Genomic DNA, 18,757 nt, shown 5'->3' on the forward strand with positions numbered 1-18,757 from the left:
GACATCCATCGATTTTCAGTCGTGAAGTCTTTACATATTTTTAACATTTATTTCTTGCTTTTACATTTTTACACCATTCAACAAATAACAAATTAACATAAATGAATATATTAATTAATAATAAAAAAAGAACCCTGCACCAATCTTTTACACGTACGCTACAGCATTTGCTCTTTTCAGTCTTTCCATTGGGCCAGTCATTTGTAGTCATGCACAACAGCAGAATGATGTCAATATACTAAATATCCTCAACAACTAAGACAGCTAGTAAGAGATGTTTAAATTTGGATGAACATATTATTGGACTGCTGTATGAGGTTACTGGCTGAGATGTCTTTTATTCTGTAAATTATAACACAAACACTTCAACAACCATGACCTTTCTATATCACTAAAACTTGTAATCTTTAAACACAACATACACTGGCAGTTCACTCACCAATTTGTGTTCTTTACTGACCATTATGTTCTTGTTATTTGGTTAAAGTTTAGTTTATGTTAATTTTGCAGACAATATGCTAAAATGTTCTTCCAAATTAGAAATTAATTGTATCCTTTTAAACCCTGTAGATTTGTAAAACTTGGGAGGGCACGTTTTTATCATGATTGATCTTCCCTTAAAAACCACTGATTGAAGCTACATCTTGCATGAGTTACAACAGAACAACAAAAATGGTTGCATAGGTGAACAATGCTCACACTCAAACAAAACTGAATCAACTACATGACTTTGGGTGGATGAAATGCAAAGGAAATGCTGACATAAACCTCAAGTTCATCTCCTCATCAAGTTTCTTCTAGGTACAGTAGGTTGCAATCATACAACTGCACAAATACACTAGTGGGAAATATTCAGCATCAGGTAGTTAACTATATTATACAGTGTATACAGTATGTCTAACAATGTGCATCTCATTTGGGTCTATACAGATTCTCAACTTCCTGGGGGAAAGAAGCTAAAAAGTGACTGAGGGAAATCAACTTTATTGCAGTTTTGTCACCTAAGAGGCTCGAGGTTAAAACATCCTCTATTTTCTGAACATAAGGCTTCAGTGATGTATATGCTTCCCTTTTTTTTAATCTGTGACCCTGTTTGATCCAGTGTTGAAGAGCATTTGGACAAACTTTGTCTCCTTTTAGCTGAGCAGCAGGACAAGATATGCTCTCCATATGTTTGGCCATATAATTATGCTTTTTTTATTTTCCTTTTCCTTTTTATCGTCACCAGGGACTCCTCTGAGAACAGGTCTACAGTGTAGCACAAAGCGGCAGTGCATAAGCTTTTCATCTGCAGATATCTGCATATGAATTGTCATTTACATTCCTTCGATTAATCCTTCTCTTCCAGACCATCTGTTCCAGTTTCACGCCTTGCCCGCCTTCATGTAAGTGGGGATGGTGCCACGCTGTGTCAGTCCCTCAAAGCGTTTGTAGGTGTAGTTGAGGAAAACCCAGTCCTTGGACTTGAAGTCTGGTTCCGTTACATTTGTCACTGAAATGATTGGTGAAGAGGATAGTCAGAACAACCAATAGAGACATGAAATGCATTTAGAAAATTAAAGAGCTCTGATTTTAAAGAGCTCAAGCATTTAAAGCGGCAGACAACATAACTGTAGTGTGCACTGATAAACAGAGTGGCATCGTCTGTTGGTGTGGATGCTAATAAAGTTCTCTTTATAGTCATCTTATTAGAAAAGTAAATGAGTGCTTGAATTGAGAAAAAAAAGTGTCGGTACTCTCGAGCACAGGCTGGAACATGCAAATCATTATCACATTTGAAATATATTTTATACATGAAATATATTTGATACATAAAGTTTACATTTTTTAGAGCCAAGCTTATGGTCTTTGAAAATCAGCCAGTTGTTCTGGGAGCAAAAATACATAATTTGATCTCTTGGCCAACAGTCGGGCCACTCATGGTTACTGACGTTATTGTTAACATCATCATTGTCTGTGGTAGTAGCAGTAACGTTTGCGCTTCTGCTACAGCAAACTTCTCATTAGTACCGCTGGTTAGCTTAGTTTTCTGCTCACGGACGATGTCTAAAGTTATTTTCTCTGGTTGACTCACACGTCCCTTTGGTCCTCTTCTGAAGCCAGGCTAAAATAGTAATCACAGAACTGTATGATAGTAATACGGAATTCCTTGCACGACTAGCCTCTACATTAGCTGTCAATGTCGTTCATTCAGGTTATTCAAATTAGTATCATAAAAGAGAACTTTCCGATAGGGTAGGCCGACTCTGCTTGCAATCACGTGATTTGTCGAGATGAGACTGAGAGGTAATTCACGTAGTGTCCCCTGGGTAGTGTGATGTCATTACTAATCACCCTGACACTGATGCTTTGACTCTGAGTCAACATGTGTATGCTAAAGATTGCGTACTGGCCCACTTTGAGCACTGAACTATATAATATAGCTATCGTTATGATTATTCTGGCTGTGAACAGGTCTTACATTTGTGGAGATTTCAATGCCGATTCAATTTTTACAAAAGTTTTACACATATTTCTGATTATGTACAGTATGTCTGTAAGCTTTAACTTATTATCAAAAATGGTTTACGGTACCTGGCTGTAGAATATCTGACTCTGGAAACTCGTCAAAGTTGGATGTATCATCAATGCTCTTGATGTCAATGGAAATAGCAGCAGGTCTCTCTCTGTGAGCAGTGAAACAGTTAAATTTTAGTTATCAACATCAATCAGTTGTTCTCTATGATCATGCGCACAAAAAGCTTGATTACATTAACATTTTGAATGCTTTTGCCGTTCTAGACGACACTGCGGTGACGTAAAGAACACAGAAAAGTGTGAGTGCAGATGTACCTGATATGCTCCCAGTCCACGGACTCAAAGAAAAGGTGAGATTTGATTTCATCCACACTTCCTGATCCAACCCTGTTTTCTGCATCTGTACAATACCTGAAAAACGTTATCATACAGTTTGGTCAGATCAAATTTCATATGATCTCAAGTAATGACAAGCTAATTTTTGAAAGCGGTGACACTCTTTACTTGAAGGAAACAATTGTTTTTCGAATTGTACAGTAAATCGACTGCTTTCTCCTATATGGTTTGTGTAATGGATTTGGTAATGTTTCTGACCTAAGGATCAAGTCCTTGGCTCTCTCTGAAATGGGGACTTCTGGGGGGAAAATTAGCGTTTCTCGCCAGTTCATGACCTTCCTGTAGGTTTCCTGTGGCGTCTCGGAACAGAAGGGTGGGTAGCCTGGAACAGGAAAACAAAACAAACACCTGTTTCTGCGCAGGAAAAGACTACAGTAAAAGGCTTTTACAGAAAGCGACGACTGGCCTGATCTGAACACGTTCACTTAGTGTTTTGAAGTTACTAACCTATCAACATCTCATACATTATCACTCCAAGAGACCACCAGTCACACAGCTTGTTGTAGCCCGTCTGCAAGAAGACCTCAGGGGCGATATAGTCCGGCGTCCCGACGGTTGAATATGCCTGTATATGAGAGGAATGAGCCATTGATACTATCAGGAATTTTCTGTTCTGTAACACAAAGACACTCTCTTACCAGCTGTCTTCGGTTCTTCTTCCATGTTTCTGCTTTCCGTTTTGAATTCATGTTTTGGAAGGCTAAAGGAGGTTGAAGCAGAGCAAATACAGTTATTTTTTTCTTTAAAAGGGTCATACTTTTTTATCCCTTCAGGTCTACTTATAACATCATGTTTCCATCCAAAGTTGCAAATTTAACTTGTGCACAAAATTGGAATATCGCATAAAACATTTGCGAATAAAGCAGCGTTCAAGAGAACAAAACAGCAATTTCCTGGAAAATATAAAAATGGAAGTTGCTGCGGCTCTTTTTTCCTACATTGTAAATTATTTGAGTCTCAGAGCGCTCAGACAAAACGGAATTAACGCTGTCATGCTAACTTGCGTTTGGATGTCTGGTGTAAAGCCACAAAGAGTTTTTTGTTGCACATCGAGGGATTTACTCGGTAAAGGGATTAAACTCTTTTGTTTCCATTTAAAAACATTTATTTATCCACATTTTTAGAATTTATGCACATCTTTTTTTAATGCGATATTCCAAATGCGCACGTAGGAAACGTAGCTACTGATGTTTTTTTTGTGTCAAAGTCAGACTGGAATGATAAGGGACTCTGTTGGTAATTAGTCTATCCTATTTCCATCACTGAGAAGAAAAGCTTTCTGAGTATTGAATAGGCATCTTTGATAGGCATCATCTATAAATGTTTTTTTAAACTGATGAGGAAGTTGCAGTAGTGGTTCTTAACATTTTTAGCTCAATGCCCTCCACTGTTTACAACAGTTTTTGAAGGCCCTATGACTTTTCCAGTTGTTTGTGATTGACTGGATACAATTTTTGTTTTTAAATATTTAGGTTTTCCAAGACTGTGGGAAACACAGGACAAAAAAATAAAATAGGAATAAAAAAATAAAATAAAACTATCTAGATATTTACTTGTTTTGTCTTATTTTAAATGATTTTAAGTCACCCTTGGAAGTTTGTTGAGGCCCCCAAGTGAGTCCCGATTCCCTGGTATGCGAACCACTCAGTTGTAGTTTGTTTTCATAGTCAAGGTAAATTGATTTCTTATGATACGACTTCTTTAATTTTTTTTGTGGTAAAAGATTTTATTATTTCAGTACCGTTTCTCTGTGTAATTTGTGTACGTATGTTGCAGGGTTTCCGTTGTCCGGTAATTACCGGACATTGGCCAGGAAAAAAATGAAATGTCCGACAAAATTAAATCTCTCCGGTCAAATTGTCCGATTAAAATTGCGTAATAATCCCGCCCCCCTAACACAATATGAATTTGAGAATAATTCTAAAATGTATAAAGCAAAAATACACCGACCTTTGGCTATGTTATAAAGGAACAGGCTCTAGGGTTTGAAAGTTATAAAACAACATCGCATGCTGCATTTCAAATAAAGCGCACGCCTATAACGGCTGTAATATAGACCTAAACAACGAATGATTGAGTGAGACGTTTCAGATATGGCCAGACCCATTGATATTATTGATAAAGTTGATGATGCAGACTCGCCATCTTCGCAGTAGTGAACGCGCCTATAGAGAGAAGTGTGCACGCGCCGGCGCCTCCGGGTCCTGATTAGCCTATATTGTCCACTATTGCTTCTTATTTATTAATCCAGGCAAATTTGTTGATGAAACATTGATTAAAATTAATATACAATTTATACAAAACGAAATTTCAAGCAAAAATAATATTCGAAGATCACTGGGTTGATTATTATTCGAAAATCGCAGCCCTCCACCACATGCACGCACACATGCATTAGACTATACACCAGAGCATGAGCAAAGCGGAGCGGTGTGACGCTTATTATAAGTTAAAAAAACTTAAATATACGTTTCATATTTATAAATAATATAATGTTATTATTATTTTTTTTCATCTATGTTGATTAGGCTATATGAAAAGGGAACCGCATGAGATGAGTAAGATAGGATCATAAGATGACCAATAGGCCTATATATCGGAAAACATTTGGAATTGGTCAGACATGATTTTGACCACTTATTTAGTTTTGTTTTGTAGAAAGCCTTTCTTTAAAGTTTATTTCGTTTTGTATAAATTGTATCTTCATTTTAATGAATGTTTCATCAACAAATTTGCCTGGATTAATAAATAAGAATTTATTCATATGAAGTGAGCATTTCTCTCTCTAGGCGCGTTCACTACTGCGAAGATGGCGAGTCTGCATCGTCAACTTTATCAATTTATCAACAATTTAAATGTTTCATGCATAATCATTACTTTCGCCGGTTATTTGTGGCAAGCTTTATTTCAGGTGTTGCGTGATATCTCTGCGCCCAATAACAGTGCTTCGCCTGTGCAGAGTCTCCGCAACAGCGATAGATTGAAACGCGCGTCCGAGTGAAGATTGCGCAAGAAGCTTGATTTAAAAAACAACTGATTTTAGCGCTAGATCTCTTATTTAATAGCGAACTAAATGAATGATCTGCTAGTTAACTGGATATGTTTTATTTATTTGTATTAGGTACATCCGTGCCTCAATGTTTTAAAAAGTGAATGTGTGTGAAACCATAGTAAAAAACAATTGGTGTTAATTGACGCCAATCGGACGTTCATGGTTTTTTCCGTCTATTTGAAAGTTAGGCTAATAATAACATGTTGCATTCTATACGGCCTGATTATGTCATTTTTTTAAGTAACATAGCCTGCCTCGAGTTTTCCTCAACTTGACTAATTAAGAGGCGATATTTGACCGGCATTTCATCAAAATGTCCGTTAAACGAAACCTCTGTCGGTCACTTTGACCGGCACCATTTTTTTCTAGCGGAAACTCTGGTATGTTGGTTACTCACAGAAGTCACTGGGAGGGTTGTGCGTGAGGTTTCGATAAAATTCAGTCCGATGGGCCTTCTTCAAGCCTGTGCAGAGGCCAAAGTCAGACAGCTTGACATGGCCCTACAAATCATAAAGACACAGTCTGTTATGAGGTGTTCCTTTTTAGAGTACAATAGCCTTCCAGAAACACACTCATTTCAGTATAAAGATGTTATTTTGTTTGTGTGTGAGTAAATAAGAGAGATAAAGATGAATTCCCACCCGGGAGTCAAGCAGCAAGTTGTCAGGTTTGATGTCTCTGTGAATGAAGCCCAGCTGGTGAATGGAGTCAATGGCCAGAACCGTCTCTGCGATATAAAACTGCGTGGCTTCTTCCGATAGAGTGTCTTTCTTCATCAGCAGAGTCATCATATCTCCTGAACACACACTCAAGAGTTACAGCGTCTGGGCAGATGCTCTAAAAACAGGACTTTCCATAGTGCTGCTATGAGCAGACTGTTGTTAGTACTTTTCCAGTTCTAAATCTCTCACTGTTACATCAGTAAAGAACATGTGACGTTGTACATCTGTCCTCACCTCCAGGCAGAAACTCCATGATGAGATACAGATTGCGTTTATCTTGAAAGCTGTAGAACATCTTAACTACCCAGGCGCCATCAGCCTCCACCAGGATATCTCTCTCGGCCCGGATATGAGCCACCTGCCCCAGGGAGACATACAGGTGAGGAGAGATAATATCAGTGGATCGGTATGGCAGAGAGGTGACTATCGGAGATTGCTGAATTAAAGGTGCGGTAAGCTATTTCTGAGAAACGTTGTTAAAAGTGTATTGGACCGACCACCAAAATGCACTTGACCAATCAGCAGTACAGGGCAAATACACTCATTAGGGGGGAGGTGCCCGTGTTGCATAGCGTGTTTGTGAATTTGGGGATGGAGCTGTCAGGATGGGGTGTGATCCATTTGGGTAGGTACGTGTTTGTTTTGGTTTAGCAGAAATCGCTTACTGCAGCTTTAAATGGAATCGATTGTCCATACCTGCTCTTTCTCTAACATGTCTGCTTTCCTGAGGATCTTCATGGCATAAATGTGACCTGTGTCCTTTTTCTGAACCAGGCGCACCTGAATACAGCACAACATTTTTGGAGAACCTTTGGGATTTTCAATGAAATGTAAGTTTAACTTTACTTCATAGTGGTCAAAATCCTTTCTGAAAAAAGAAAAGAAAAGAAAAAAAAAGTCTGGAAAAACAAATAAGTCGGTGAGGATGAGTACTAAAAAACAGTGTTTTGTTAACTGAAACTATTAAAAACATTTTTGTTAATTTAGATAAAGCTGAAATAAAATATAAAAACATAACATATACATATTAAATGAAAAACTTTTCTCCTGGCAATTAACTGAAATAAGTTTAAGTACTAAAATTACTGAAATAAAAATAAATTAAAATGTAGAAATATGAAACAAAAATAATAAAAATAACAAAATTATAAAAAAGTAACAAATTAAAATGAAACCTGAAAAAATTAAATATAGGCTAATTCAAACTATTAATAAAAACTAAAATAGTACATAAATAGTACTTAACACTGGTACAAACACACAGTGGCTCTGTTTCAAATCCTAAAGAGCTGCCTAACTAGACAACATTTTAAGGCATTATAGGTGTGCTCCTAAAAGTAGATCAACATTATGATGCCTCATTGTCTAAGGCAGTTTATCATTGTACTTCAAGGAAAAGGAAATCCCAGAACGCATTGCACAAGCTCAGATTCATCCAATATGGCAGACAAGTTGAGAGAAAGATTATAAGCATACTTAGTTCATATAAAACAGGTCTACGTTTAACACCAAACTCTGGGCTCAATTGTGAGTCAACTCTCCACTTCACATGAAGAGAGCTATTTACAGTATGTGGCTTGCTTATGAAGAGCGTTTCATAACAGTCACTTCCATTTCGGCTAGGATATTGCCTGAGAAGACGGTACACGTCAAAGTTTAAACACAGCAATAGACACACCTCTCCAAATGCTCCTCTCCCAATCACTTTGAGGGACTCAAAGTCATCAAGACCAAGGCGGGTCCTTTTGAGGCGCAGAAACTCTGTCTCCTTACGAGCGTGCAGAGAGCGCCTCATACTCTTCTACGACAAAAAAAACAAAACAAAAACAGACACTACTCAGCCAAATATCTTGAATACTCTTTTGGTCAGTCATACATTAAATCTCTCTGGCGTACTCAAAGCAGGGCACTAAGCAAACAGTCTGAGTCCTATTCAAACCACTTCGCAGATAAGCAAAACTAGTTTTTTCTTTGTTGACACTTTCACTGTGATTATTGACTCAGAAAGTCATTCAGAATATAACTAGAATAATGTGAAGTAGCTATACGGTCAGTATAGATTCTCTGAGGGCATCTCACCTCTTCATCAGGTAAACCCTCCTCATCCATCAAATTCTCCAGCTTCTTCTGCCTGAAACGGGGGAGAACAGCTTCATTATGACCAGTCACAACAAACTAGATTTATTCTAATCAAATAACACTTGATTGAATTGATACGTTGAGTGATATGGCTGGAGGAAGCAGGTGTAGTGGGTCGTTGTTGCCATGGTTACCTCATCTCCCGCTCCTCGTGCTGGGTGAGCAGGGTGCTGTAGAAGTGCTCCAGCGTGAGTTTGGCCACCGTGACTCTCTCACGTGTATGGTTGCTCATGGGGAGGGGCGCTGCCATGCCTCCCGGCATGGCCACGCTGGTCTGTAACAGGAAAATCATTTGCAAAGCAGAGTTCCCAGAATACAAATGAATGCAACCTCCACCAAAGAGCCCTACTTATGAACAAAACACAACACATGTTTGTCTATGTAAATGGACACATTGTAAATTATATTATTTTGTAGATCATAATGTAATTATTAATAATATTCATAAGTATCGTCTTCATAGTCACAGCACCACCATGACCAACAATAAAACAAATATAGCCAAAAGATTCATTTTAAAATTTTGAATATTTTAACTATATAATTTCGTAAATAAGGGTTATTTGATTATCTGATTTGTATCGCAATTACAAAATAACACCGCGGTAAATCAAAATAGAGGCTCGTTCGTCATCGCTACGAGTGGGGTTCTCACATGAGTACGAAAATGGAAAAACCCGGAGTGGAGTTTGCAGTTGCAACGAGTGTGAATCATGGTGTGAATTCACATCGCTTTGTGAGGAAAGTCGGTGAGGAAATCTATATTCCAGACCGGTTTTCAGTCTGTGCGCGTTGCTGTGTACGCACGAGCATGCGCACGACAACTTGATGGTTTGGCATCTTTTGAACTATTTTCGTTGACAGAAGAATTATAGCAAGTAACTGACCAGTTTTTGCCTGAGACGTGAGTTATTTGATATTGATTGCTTGTTTATGACACTGTATTTTAAGCAATATCCCGGAAACAAAAATGTTGTTGTTCTGAAGCTCAAATAATTCCAGCCTCGTGCCTAAAAACCGAATCGCTCTTGTGATTTTGTTTAATTAGCATTATTGATGTCTAAGCATTGTTTGTTTGTTTGTTACATTTACCCGTTCGGGACTGAGGAGGACGTTACTGCACCTGCTCATGTTGCGGTCGTTTAAATGATTATGAATATGGGCCATTGTGGGGTAAACGAAAACTTGATTTGAGCGCGCGCGGCCTCGCATCTGCGTGCGTGACCTTGCGAACGTGACATGCAATTTGACAGGTTGATAAAAACAGACACATTGACGCGGATACACCACATAGATGGCCGTATTCAATAAAGACTGCCTTTATCAATATAACGTCACCTTGTCTATCAAAAACGCACAACATCGTAATGGACAGCAGGTGATATAACAACAAAAGCATTGCGATTATCACACATCTGCTTCTGTATCATGTATTATGAGCATTTAGTCTGCATAAAGCTAATGATTTACAACAGAACCACCACTGTGATTTATTTCCACCATCATATTTGTAAATTCTCACCTCCCCGTCCTCCTCCAGATTAGACAGTTTGCCGGACACCCGGGGATCAAAATAAGGATAAAATAAAGCCAACTGAATGGCCGTCCGTTGACAAGGCAAAGCAGAGTCGCTCAGTGATCGCTCATGTTTATTCTCTATTATTCAGGCTGATGTTTGTTGAGCTGCTGCTGCTGCGGCGGAGCTGCGCTGACTCTGATGACCCTCCTCCCAGTCCCCGCACGCGCTCACGCTGACAAATCAAGAGTCCCCGACGGCCCATGACAATTTTCCAAAATAAAAGTTGACAAGAAAGACGATAATACAATAGAATAATGGACAAAATAGCCCAGATATTAAGTGTTTTGATTTGTCTAAATGGGTTACTATATGGGCTATTTTGCCAATTTCTATTATTCTCCATTATATTATATTTATATATATATGTAGGCCTACTGGTCAAACGTTTGGAAAATTACTATTTTTAATGTTTTTGAATATAATGTGTTAGAAGTCTCTTATGCTCATCAAGCCTGAATTTGATTAAAAAAATACAGCAAAAACAGTAATATTTCACAATATTATTACAATTTAAAATAATGGTTTCATATTTTAAAATATCATTTATTTCTGTGATATAAAGCAGAATTGTCATCATCATTACTCCAGTCTTCAGTGTCACATGATCCTTCAGAAATCATCCCAATATGCTGATTTATTATCAATGTTGGAAACTGTTGTGCTGCTATTTTATAATGATAAAATATTATTTAAATTTGTATTATATTTTTTATATATTTTTTTTATAACCTCTGATATTTTTTTCAGGATTGATGCTGTTATCAGGATTGAATAAATTATATTTGAAAGTATATTAAGATAGAAAACCATTATTTTCAATTGTAAATAGTAAAGAAAGCTGCATTTATTTGGTGAAAAATACAGAACAAACAGTATTATTGTAAAATATTATTGAAAATGTTACGCAGTTGTCCACATCTGTCACCATGGTTACTATGGCAGTACAAGCGGAAACCAGGGATAACGACAGGCACTATTTACAATTTTTAATTTCTCTGAATTTACAAATTCTTGGAAACATTTAGGATAATGTAAGTACATAATTGAAAGAAATACATAACACTTTGCAAGTGGTTTTTGGATATTTTGATAAAAAAAATCTTACATATTGTACCTTCAATAATGCATAGTTATTGTAATTGACACATTGTGCAAGTTGCAGAACAGACAACCAAAAAACAAAGGTTTAAATACAACACATCTTCCTGAAACATCCTCTGAGAGACATTTTCATATATTTTATTAGTCCTCTGGTGACAAAGACAGCTGTGAAAAGCAATGTTAAATATTTCTGTTTTCTCTCTCTCAAACACAGACACACACACACACGTGCACTTTTTCCCTGCTTCATATAGGCTAGAGAGACAGTCACCTACTGGCCATAAATTCCCTTCTTTAATGTCACAGTTCAATGAAGCTTAGCTTCTGTTCATCCTTGTGTGGGTCTCTTTTTGGTCCATCCTCATTGTTGATACTGATTTTTCAAAGAAGTTTTAGCAGATGGTTTAGTTTCGATGTCAAGACAAAGACATAAAATCCACAAACTTGTCAAATGTAATGACTGAGTAAAGCTACATACAGTACACTTGATATTAAAGACTTTTCACTGTGTACTTCTAGTTTAAACTCATATTATTGCTAATTAAAACAATGCTGTGTTGAGTGTGGGTGACTCTCTTGGGCATTTAACAGGCCCTCTGTCATCGACGGATGAGTGCAGACACTGATAAACAGGCTAGAAACAGCATGATGGACAGGCTGATTGCCACAGCCCCTCCGCAGTCCTTGGCATTTTCCTAAAACAGACAAGATACACAGAATATGTATCAGAGATTTCTTATCTGAAAATCTTATTTTGTAGGTAGACAGATTGTAATCAGAAGGCAGCCTTGCAATGCATGTCTGAGAGCCGTCTAGTGTGTGTGTGTGTGTGTGTTTACTTGAGGGTGGTAAGCATGACAAGACTCAGGCCTTCTTCGTATCTTCTGAGATCTCATGCGGTCACATTTGACTGAGGCATTGTGTGCTCAGCGGTTAAGAAAAAAATGAAGAAAAAGCAAGAATAAAAACAAAGCATCGTTATAGCAGATCCTAATTTAAAATAGAATATACTTTGTTATACAGTTGGTTGCTTGTTTATAAAATATATAAAGATATATGTTTGAACATAAATTTGATCTGATTTCATAAAAGTGCACCCAGCAATTTGAGTGATATTTGTTCTTTCTAATGAAGTAAATTTACTGGTTGCACCTTTAAGTGACTAATCTGATCTCATTCAAAACTGTGATTCATCTCCTCAGTGTGTGGTCTGGGGAGCCTGATTTAGCTGGGTTTTTAAGGATATATTTGACCTCTTTGGGCTCCATGGTGATGGGTGCGTACTGCCGAGAACAGTCACAATCTGCCTGAATCACCACCAACAGCAAGTTACTGTCTGGAATCTGATTAATTACAAACACCCTGCGTGCAATAAAAGAAACAGAAAGATCAAGTTGGCATTCTTAACAGTTAATCCAAAGCAAACGGACTGTTTTCAATAGCCACAAAATGTAGATATAAGTTACATGAGCCGCTATCAAAATAAAGTCTCGATGACCTAGGGAGGTGTCACGATTTCCCTGTGTCTTGTATTTGTTTTTACTTTGTATTTTGTTTGTCTTGTTAAACAAGGTTCAGGTCCTGTATATTTAGTTCCCGTTTCCCTTGTCTCCATTGTTATCTTGTTAGTTTCCATAGTTGCCCTTGTTTGTTACAATGTCAACTAATCACCTGACCTGCACCTGTCTACCATTACTACTTTGTCATCAAGGGGCCAATTACAGGAGCTAAAAATGTAAAAAACTTTTTATGCATGTTGCCCATTCATTTATATGACAACAGCATTTGGGGGACTAAAAACTTTTGAAAACTGGTTTTTAAGTGCAAGTTTTTGAAAACGATACCATGATTATCTAAGGGTGTGTTTACACGGCAACGATATGCGTGAAGTGACTAAAACGACTAAAAACGCTGTATTCTGCTGCCAGGCCATTAGATGGCGATGAAACACTATAGATTGAACACGTAATATGCATGCATGTGCACGACGTCATCATCTTCAGAGATTCCGTTTTTGTTGTTTACACGGAGACCGAACTTTGCACTTGCACTTTGAAACCCATTTTCAAAACTTTGCGTTTTCAGACAGGCACCCAAAACGCCGTTGTCGTGTAAACAAACGGGCAAAAAAGCATAAAAAAACGGTGTAGTGTAAACAGCCCCCGAGTATAAACTACAAAAACGCAAATTTGTGAAAACGGTGACGTCATGCGCGTGCATATTTTCTTTACAAAGTTACATCACCAACTACTGGCCTGCCTGGGAGCATAATACAGCGTTTTAAGTCATTTTCGCGAATCTGTGTGAACGGGATCATTTTGACAATGTGTCTCTGTACGTGAAAAACGCACAGGAAAAACGTTTCCGTTTTAATACATCGTTGTTAACGTACCCTAAATGTGATTTCATGGTTCATCCGCGTCAAGCGTCTTGAATCTGGATTATCAAGTCAAGCCAGTAGGCTAAGTGACAGGAGGTAGGCCTAACCATAGCAACTTTCCGCTAGAATCAGTATCGCATTGTACATTTACCAAACATAAATAAGGTCATTTGTATTACTTCATTATAATGTTTCTAAAATATTCGATATTGCTAGTTGTGCTATCAGTGCCAAAAGAAAAACACACTACGCACGAAAATTACCTTAAGTGAAATCACCTTACACATAGTTGTATAATTAGCACACAAGTAAACTGAGAACTTGTACAGAAGTTTGATAAATATATGCATGTACCATATTCTTTTTTAAAGCACTATGAAAAAAGATGTGGACTATAATTCTGCCCTACAAAGCAAAAAGGCAGTAACTACGCAGAGTGCAGAACAGAGAAAAATGACTTTAAAGTTATCCTGTCATCCAGCCTAAGTAGTTGTAGGTAGATTATTGGACATGTGGCTGTTTTGTTACTTTATATTAGCTTATTCTTTGTACATATCAATCCTCATATTTAATTTGATATTTTACCCCTATTTTGCAGTTACTGTATTCTTGCTTTGTATTACTTACCAAAAACGTGGCACCATACGAAGGGAAAAGGCAGTAACTACAGATTCTCCCAAAACTACTTTGCCACAACTTGGAGATGGTCCTCACTGCGGAACATGAAATCCATGGGGAGGAGTCGGATCCAGATCCGACTCCTCCCACCTTACATACACCTAAACCTACCCAACTCCGCCCCCTGATCCCTAAACCCACCCCTAATCCCTAAACCCAACCCTAATCCTACCCATCTCCACCCCTTGGATCTTGATCCGACTCCTCCCCGTGGATCTCATGTACTGCATTGAGGTGCTACTGACAACTTGGGCTCTGGGTCTGATACACTGTGTTTGAAATAAATGGAACCATTTGGACAACATTTTCTAAATTTTTGTGTTGCGAAACTAGTGTTGCGGAGCGGGGGTGTTACGGATATGTGGTGTAAATCTTTAGTAATCAAAAATCATGTCTAATTAATTGAAATCATGAAACTTTTATTATAAACTATTATTAAACTCAGACAACATTTTAAAAACAAACATTTTTGGTCAAACAACATGCTGCACAATGAGCTTTACTGTTAAAATTAAAACATTGAAGAAAAATTAAGTTTTAATCTTAATTTATTTGTATTAGTGTTAGTATTATTATTACATTGAGACGTTTCTAAATTCTACTGTACAGCAGTAATATATTTCTGTCAAGTTAAACCCATAGACTGTAAAAAAATAGGTTAAACCGAACTTTTATTTTGACGGGTTGCCGTGAAGACCGTGTCCTCATATAGGCAAAAAAACAGCTCGAGCGTTACACACGTGCTTCAGCGCGCGCGCGTGTGTGTGTGTGTGTGTTAGTTTGGTAGGGGAACAATTAGGGGAAACACTGCATCTCAAACTAAATTTGTGTGAAGTTAGAAGCGTGAAATCGCAAATGTTAAAACCGTCCCGTGAGGATGCCGAGAAATCAGCTATGTGTTCACCATGGCAACAGTAACTACACTGCGCAGCAACACGGTTATTTTTTGTTAGGTTGTAACGGTGGTGGCCGCCCTAATACAAATAAATGACTTTAAAGAAAAGTTCGGGCGCCAGACAGGATAAAACCTGTCAAAATTTAAATGAACCCAGGATAGCCAAAAAATAACCACCTGTTACACACAAAAAAAATTATAGTAATAATCAAAAAAGAAAAATCATTTCACAAAGGATATTTATTCATAATAATACTAACACCACACAAAAAGTTCCACGGTATATCTCATCTCTGACGTTTCTTTAAATCCGTGCAAAACTTCCCACGTCTTCACTTCAACGCAACATCAACGCAACATCCACGCGTCCCATCGCGTCACAACGCGTCACACATTTGCAGGTATAGCGGCTGTAGACAACGCAAAACGAAAACCTGCAGCCGCGAGGGGCTAAACACTGAGAGACGGAAAACACTGTGACGCGCAGCAACTCAGTTCCACTCGACGATCTCATTTCAATCCTTTATTCCACTTCGACACATAAAAGTACAACAGGCACTGCAGTTACCATGTCATAAGAATTCCGTGGAAGTGCGCGAGTGCGAGTGCGAGTGCGGATGCGGGTGCGGTCAACAGAAAGTGTTCGCTCCCAGGCTCACCCCCTCTCTCTGTCAAAGCCATAAAACCCAGGTGATCCAGTGAAGCAAACATATAGGCCACTATCACTTCCGCCCAAACTCCGGTGGACACGCCCACCACCTACAATACGAGTGCTGTGAATATTATGAATGAGACATAGAACACATGTGAGACTTACGCTGGCTCCTACATTCCGGCCCCTAATTATTTTAACACAATAATTATACAACTACACATTATGTAGGAGATCAACACACATTTTTTTTTTTTTAGGATAAGACAGTCCGTTTAAAAGTGTCCTTTCTTCTTTAGACCAAACGAAATAAAGAGACAGAGTCCTTTGTCTTTGTAAAGAATAATCTTCACAATCAGAGTCAGTCATATAAAAGAAAAAAGGCCCGTATGACAGTCAAGTTTAAAGTCAAAGTCTATGAAGTTCAAAGGTCAGTTGGATATCCTCATGGCTCCTCTACTTCCTGTAAAAGACAAATCTTAGTAATAGGCCTGTCCAAATAGCTGGTCTTTGTCCTAATTCGCACTTGACGAACAAGTCCTCTTCTGTCAGAGATAGTTTGCACAATCCTTCCTGTAAGCCATGAGTTGCGAGGTGCTGAGTCGTCAACTATGAGTACAATATCTCCAGTAAGGAAGTTGCGCATGACACCAGACCACTTCTGACGCTCCTGAAGAAGAGGCAAGTATTCCTTAATCCAACGTTTCCAAAACAAGTCAGAGATGTACTGAACTTGTTTCCATCTGCGACGAGCGTAGATGTCCTCCTTTTTGAACTGACCCGGTGGCAAAGATGGCATGATCTTGAGTAGCAACAGATGGTTAGGGGTTAGTGGTTCCAAGTCGTTGGGATCAGTGGATGCCTTAGTAATAGGACGGCTGTTAATAATAGCCTCAGCTTCACAGAGAACTGTGTGAAGACTTTCCTCATCAAGGGTCTGCAACTTCAGGGTAGAATTCAGGACCTTCCTCACAGACCTTATCAACCTTTCCCACACCCCTCCATGATGTGATCCTGTGGGAGGATTGAAAACCCACTTAATTCCTTTCTGAAGGAGAGTGTTGTTGATTAAAGCAAGATTCCAACCTTCCATTGCCTCTCTCAATTCTCTCTCTGCACCGACAAAGTTGGTTCCATTGTCTGAGCGCAGCTCTAATACTTGTCCACGTCTTGCTATAAAGCGTCGAAGAGCATTAATAAAGGAATCTGTGTCCAAGGACGATGCAACTTCGATGTGGATTGCTCTTATGGAAAGGCATGTGAAGAGAACCCCATACCTCTTCAATGTACTCCTTCCTCGCTTAACTTCAAAAGGTCCGAAGTAGTCAACTCCAACCCGAGTGAATGGAGGTTCATCTGGAGAAACTCTATCGCGGGGTAAATCTGCCATCTGCTGCTGCCCTGGAGCTGCATGCAGTCGTCGACAGACAATACATTTAGACAGGGTTTTCCTTATAGCCACACTAGCCCCAAGGATCCAATATCTTTGGCGCAGGCTAGCTAGCATGTGATTACGACCACTGTGTCCCACCTCTTGATGTATGTGCTGAAGAATTATGTCAGAAATGTGTAAATCTTTTGTCAATATAGCAGGATGCTTCGATTCTTCCGGCATAGCCGCTCTGCTAAGTCGTCCTCCAACTCTCAGAACACCATCTTCAAGTATTGGATTGAGCTTGTAAATGTGACTAGTTCCTTTCACACTTTCTCCCTTTTGCAAGCTGTTGAACTCTCCTGGAAACCTCCTTCTCTGACAAAACTTAATAATCTCCAACTCAGCTCTTCTGAGTTCATCAACTGAAAGAAGACCACTACCAGTTTGAGCCTTGATACTCTGCATCTCCTTTTCTATTTCTTTTCCTTGTTGGTCCTTATCCAAGCCGGAATGAGCAAGAGTCATGCTCATTTGCTTCCTCTTCTGACTGAAGTACAGTAATAGACTCTTCAGCTTAAGGAACCAACCAACCATCTTCTTCAGACGGATCCAAGAGGAGAAGTAATTAATCAAGCGAGTGACTGCATCGATCTTCTCTTCAGCCAGCACGGCATTCACAATCAAACTCATCTTGACCTCAGGGTCATCTGGCAGGATTCTCATAGAGCCATCTGGGTTTTCAGGCCACCCTTCTTCAGGCCCAACAAGGAACTTAGGTCCAGACACCCATGTGTTATCTTTCAGGAGTGATGTCACCTTTACTCCCCTGGAGGCTAAATCAGCAGGATTGCTTGTGGTGTTAACATATCTCCACTGCGATGGATTTGATACACTCAGTATCTTTGAAACCCGGTTAGCTACAAAGGTACGAAACCTTGTGGTCTCATTGCTGATGTACTTCAGTACGGAAGTACTATCAGTCCAAAAAATTGAGTCCTGAAGTTGCATCTGCAGCTCCTTCCTCCACAGCTCATCCATTCGACCTGCAACCATGGCAGCCGTCAACTCCATACGAGGGATGGTGATTGGTTTTAATGGAGCCACTCTAGCTTTACCCATTATGAAAGCACAGTGAACTTGTCTGTCTATGTTGTTTAATAACAGGTAAGTCACTGTTCCGTAGCCACTCTCACATGCATCAGCAAAGTGATGCAACTGAGCAGAAATCACTTCCCCAAAATCCATTGGTTTTAGGCATCTGTCAACTTCAA

At 38.9% G+C, this 18,757-nt stretch overlaps 2 protein-coding genes across 2 annotated transcripts in view; both read right to left on the minus strand.

The window, feature by feature from the left end:
• Positions 1-851: 851 nt before the first annotated feature.
• On the minus strand, positions 852-10,566 carry stk38l (serine/threonine kinase 38 like). The gene is made up of 14 exons (XM_056237308.1): positions 10,349-10,566; positions 8,961-9,100; positions 8,767-8,818; positions 8,366-8,488; positions 7,384-7,467; positions 6,922-7,045; positions 6,607-6,761; positions 6,363-6,465; positions 3,552-3,613; positions 3,361-3,478; positions 3,112-3,235; positions 2,833-2,928; positions 2,575-2,666; positions 852-1,492 (listed from the first exon to the last, which is right to left on the minus strand). The coding sequence occupies exons 2-14, from the start codon at positions 9,086-9,088 to the stop codon at positions 1,365-1,367; spliced, it is 1,389 nt and encodes a 462-aa protein (XP_056093283.1). The 5' UTR covers positions 9,089-9,100; positions 10,349-10,566; the 3' UTR covers positions 852-1,364.
• A 1,937-nt stretch (positions 10,567-12,503) lies between these two features.
• cacna2d4a (calcium channel, voltage-dependent, alpha 2/delta subunit 4a) overlaps positions 12,504-18,757 on the minus strand; it is a 51,183-nt gene continuing 44,929 nt past the window's right edge. Inside the window, exon 37 of the mRNA XM_056237312.1 lies at positions 12,504-12,868. Within this exon, the coding sequence (XP_056093287.1) occupies positions 12,697-12,868 (172 nt within the window). The 3' untranslated portion in view covers positions 12,504-12,696. The remainder of the gene's footprint in view (positions 12,869-18,757) is intronic.

The sequence above is a fragment of the Rhinichthys klamathensis genome, unplaced genomic scaffold (assembly GCF_029890125.1).
Source record: "Rhinichthys klamathensis goyatoka isolate OS25496 unplaced genomic scaffold, OSU_Roscu_1.1 h1tg000485l_1, whole genome shotgun sequence".
NCBI classification, from domain to species: domain Eukaryota; kingdom Metazoa; phylum Chordata; class Actinopteri; order Cypriniformes; family Leuciscidae; genus Rhinichthys; species Rhinichthys klamathensis.

Coding starts and splice junctions, on each gene's coding strand:
- stk38l (XM_056237308.1), bottom strand. CDS start 9,088: ATGCCGGGAGGCATGGCAGCGCCCCTCCCCATGAGCAACCATACACGT. Junction 7,468..8,365: donor GGAGAGGAGCATTTGGAGAG/GTGTGTCTATTG, acceptor TGCTGTATTCAG/GTGCGCCTGGTTCAGAAAAA. Junction 3,614..6,362: donor CAACCCTCCCAGTGACTTCT/GTGAGTAACCAA, acceptor AACCTCCTTTAG/CCTTCCAAAACATGAATTCA.